This window comes from Mesitornis unicolor, unplaced genomic scaffold (assembly GCF_000695765.1).
Source record: "Mesitornis unicolor isolate BGI_N332 unplaced genomic scaffold, ASM69576v1 scaffold32162, whole genome shotgun sequence".
Lineage (NCBI taxonomy): Eukaryota > Metazoa > Chordata > Aves > Mesitornithiformes > Mesitornithidae > Mesitornis > Mesitornis unicolor.
The window spans coordinates 1-3,379 of NW_010170401.1; the positions used below are offsets into that span (position 1 = coordinate 1).

General features: G+C 47.2%; 1 protein-coding gene across 1 annotated transcript in view; it reads left to right on the plus strand.

Annotated features, from left to right (window-relative positions):
- The first annotated feature begins 825 nt into the window (after positions 1–825).
- The window catches only part of HPS4 (Hermansky-Pudlak syndrome 4), an 11,059-nt gene continuing 8,505 nt past the window's right edge, over positions 826–3,379 (plus strand). Inside the window, exons 1-5 of the mRNA XM_010179680.1 lie at positions 826–912; positions 1,170–1,313; positions 2,250–2,357; positions 2,754–2,870; positions 2,996–3,090. Coding sequence (XP_010177982.1) covers positions 1,227–1,313; positions 2,250–2,357; positions 2,754–2,870; positions 2,996–3,090 — 407 coding nt within the window. The 5' untranslated portion in view covers positions 826–912; positions 1,170–1,226. The remainder of the gene's footprint in view (positions 913–1,169; positions 1,314–2,249; positions 2,358–2,753; positions 2,871–2,995; positions 3,091–3,379) is intronic.

Consider the following 3,379-nt stretch of genomic DNA (forward strand, 5'->3'; position numbering starts at 1 on the left):
GGGCTCCGGCAGCGCTGGGGCAGGGCCCGGCTCCCCTGGGAGCGATCGCAGAGACTCCGCAGCTCAGTCGCTTTCCGGTGAACCTTTTGGCGGTCCGACACGGGCTGGGGTGGGCTCCGGCCCTTTGTCCTGGCCGGGCCGGGGCCGCTGTGCCTCAGTTTCACCTCTGGGGCTGCCTTTGCTTTTGTTCTAGAGTTCATATTTTGGCTGGAAAGCTCTTGGGTGCAAAGCTTGGAATGAGCTGTAACCAGCTTTACCTAGCTGTAACCAGCTGTAACCAGCTGTAACCAGCTTTACCTAGCTGTAACCAGCTGTAACCAGCTTTACCTAGCTGTAATCAGCTGCTTGCTAGCAGGAGTGGAAAAAAAGTGTTATTAAATACGTGCACCTTTGGAATGATGAGCTGGATAACGTTACAATATAGGGCATCTTCAGAGGGAACCTTAAATCTTGTGCTCCTTGAGGAGCTGGGCTGTCAGCGATCGATGTCAGAGCAGCAGGGCCTGGGAAGCATTTGGGTTGCACGTGGTTAATGCTTAATTATGATTATTCCTTGTGCTCAGGACAGGAGAGTATCTCACAAGTCCACATCTCCTTCCTTGTGTAAAATCTACCTTAAAGCCACGAAAGTGGTGAAATTTAACAGTTTGGGACCCTTTAGGTGCTGCTTTCATGTCTGAACTCAGTGTGGTTATGTGAGAACCACGTCTCTCTCCGTTTGTACTGACCTGGGTATTGCTCCACCTGAAATAATAGAAAGGAGAGGGAGAACTGTAAGTTTTCAATCCTACAGTCATTTATGTCAGTGCTTTGCTTTTTAGGTGGAATTACTTTTTCCTTTACGACGGTTCAAAGGTTAAAGAAGAAGGAGATCCTACAAGTGCCGGGATTTGTTATTTTTACCCTTCTCAGGTAACGTCTGCCTTCGTTTCATTGCTTGTAAAAGAGTGCCTGTGTTGTGAGTCAGTGCTGGTGATTCTGGTTCAGAAAGCCTTGGGCTTCCAGGTGGAGCTTTGGATTACTTCTTATTCAGCTGCTTGCATTTGATTTATAAATGAATTGAACCTATAATTATTTTTTGTTTATATCTGAATACCGTAGTGATTTCTTTCCAAGTCCTTTTAAAAGATAAAAAACCCCAAGTTTTTCTTGCCTGCCTTCCTTGACAGACTCTCCCCGACCAGCAGGAGCTGCTGTGCGGACAGATTGCCGGTGTGGTGCACTGCATGACTGAGATTTCTGGGGTTCCTCCAACCCTCATTCGCCTGAGGAAGCTCAAGTTTGCAGTGGTGGTGGATGGTGACTACCTGTGGGTGAGTTCAGGACACCTGGAGGCAGTCACGGAGCGAAAACAGTGAGAATCTGAACCCCTGTATCATACAAAAAGGGCTTGTTTTGTTACTAGGATATGGGCTGCACGCAGATAGAGCTGAGGTGGGAACTTGCAGTGCCCTATTTTTAACTGCAAAGTAACTTAATCTTTGTTTACCGCAGCCTACGAACACTTTAGTGTGTCCACTCTCAGTGTGTTTTCTTAAGATGTGCCTGGCAATGGCTGTAAAATATTGAGCTCTATATCATTGTGTGTATCCCTGAGATCCTGGCAGTGGCTGGAAACAGGATTCTGTTTGCTGTAGTTTGTAGTAAGGACCCAGTCTCTCCAATTGTTCTGTCTTGCTCCAGTATTCCCTGCTGCAGGGCTTTGTCAGTGTCAGCAGACATTTAAGAGCATATAAAGAGCAGTGTGCAACAGAATTGTTTCAGAAATGCCCCAAACCATCCCCAGGAAATGGCTGAGACTGGGCAGACCAATTTAATTGCTGTTTGGGTTTACTGGGCTCTCTCGGAAGCAGAAGGCACGGTGCTTCTGTTTCTCTCGCCAACTCAAAGACTAAATTAATCATCATCACTGTAAATAACAAGTTAATTTGAATGTTTTTAAGTATTTAGTTTCAGGAAAATGTTGTCAGCTATTAGGGCACTGAGCTGGGTCATCTAACGTGGGAAGGGAGTGTGTCTAAAACACTGGATTTCTGATATCATTTATTTATCCTGTCGGTACCAGGGCACTTCTGTGGGTGTTTTTGACTTTCCTTTTCCTCTGACTTGTGAATCCGGGGGGTGTCTGTCTGCCGCAGAACTGCTTGTATGCCTTTGATGCTCCTTTGAAAGCGAAAAGAGTTGTTCTCACCTGCTGTGCCTGGGTTTTGTCAGTAAACATCCTCCATCCTTGGCCTTCTGTGTCGCAGGTTCTGGGCTGTGCCGTTGAGCTCCCTGATGTCAGCTGCAGGCGGTTTCTGGAGCAGCTGATCAGCCTCTTCACCTTCTACCATGGACCCGTGCACTGCGCATACACGGTAATTAAAGATATTAAATTAAGTTAAAGCAGCCGTGATGCTTCTGCCTAGGAAGGGATCTTAAACACTTCCCATACTGGCTGAGCTCTGCCCAGGCACGTACGTGCTGGCACGTTCGCTTATGTTCCCTTCCTACTATCAAGGTCAGAGCAAGCTCAAATATCAAAGGACTAGGACCTGGAAAAGTGTACAGGTCCATCCTCCTATTGCACTGAGGGTGTCTACTAGAAGTTTCCTAGATGTTCAGTCTCAAGTAGTTTCCTCTCGATGTCACCTTCTTCCTTATCCTCACAAGATTTGCCACTTACAGATCCTGTCCCAGACTGATTGCATCCAACGTCCTGAGTGCATTAAGGCCTGTGCAGTGACAGCCGTGTGGGTTTCTGTTGTCCGCAGGCATTTTCTCAGGAGGAACTGAGCAGGCAGTGGGAGAGATACATTGAACACATCCAAAAAAACACCAGCGACCTTCACAAGATCTTCAATTCTCTCTGGAATCTGGACAAAACGAAGGTAAAAGCCTGACCTCTGCAGTGTCTGGCTCTAGAGCTGCCTTAGTGCCAACGCTTTTGTGTTTATTTGCTGCTTTGAGCATTTTCTGGGATTCTCTGGCCTAACTTTTTGTGGTTCTTGTCTAGGTGGACCCCTTGCTTTTACTGAAAGCAGCTCTCATCTTGCAAACCTGTCAGCGCTCTCCCCACATCTTGGCAGGCTGCATTCTCTACAAAGGCTTGTGAGTAACCAGGTGTGACCCAGAGGGGTAACCTGCTCCTTAAATCTGCCCCTTTGCAGCGCTGTGATCCCAGAGTGCAGTCAGGGAGCAGAGCAAGGCACTGGCTGCACACACAGGGCTGCTCTTTGGTTTTGGCAGGAACATGAACGCTTCAGGCAAGGTAATCCCTGTCTGCTGCTGTGTTCCAAAGAGGATAAGTGGCTATTTGTGATTATCAGTAGGAGAAATGGATGCATGAAGGAATTCGAGGTTTGGGTTTTAGTAGTAATCTCTCTTTGATATTCAGCAG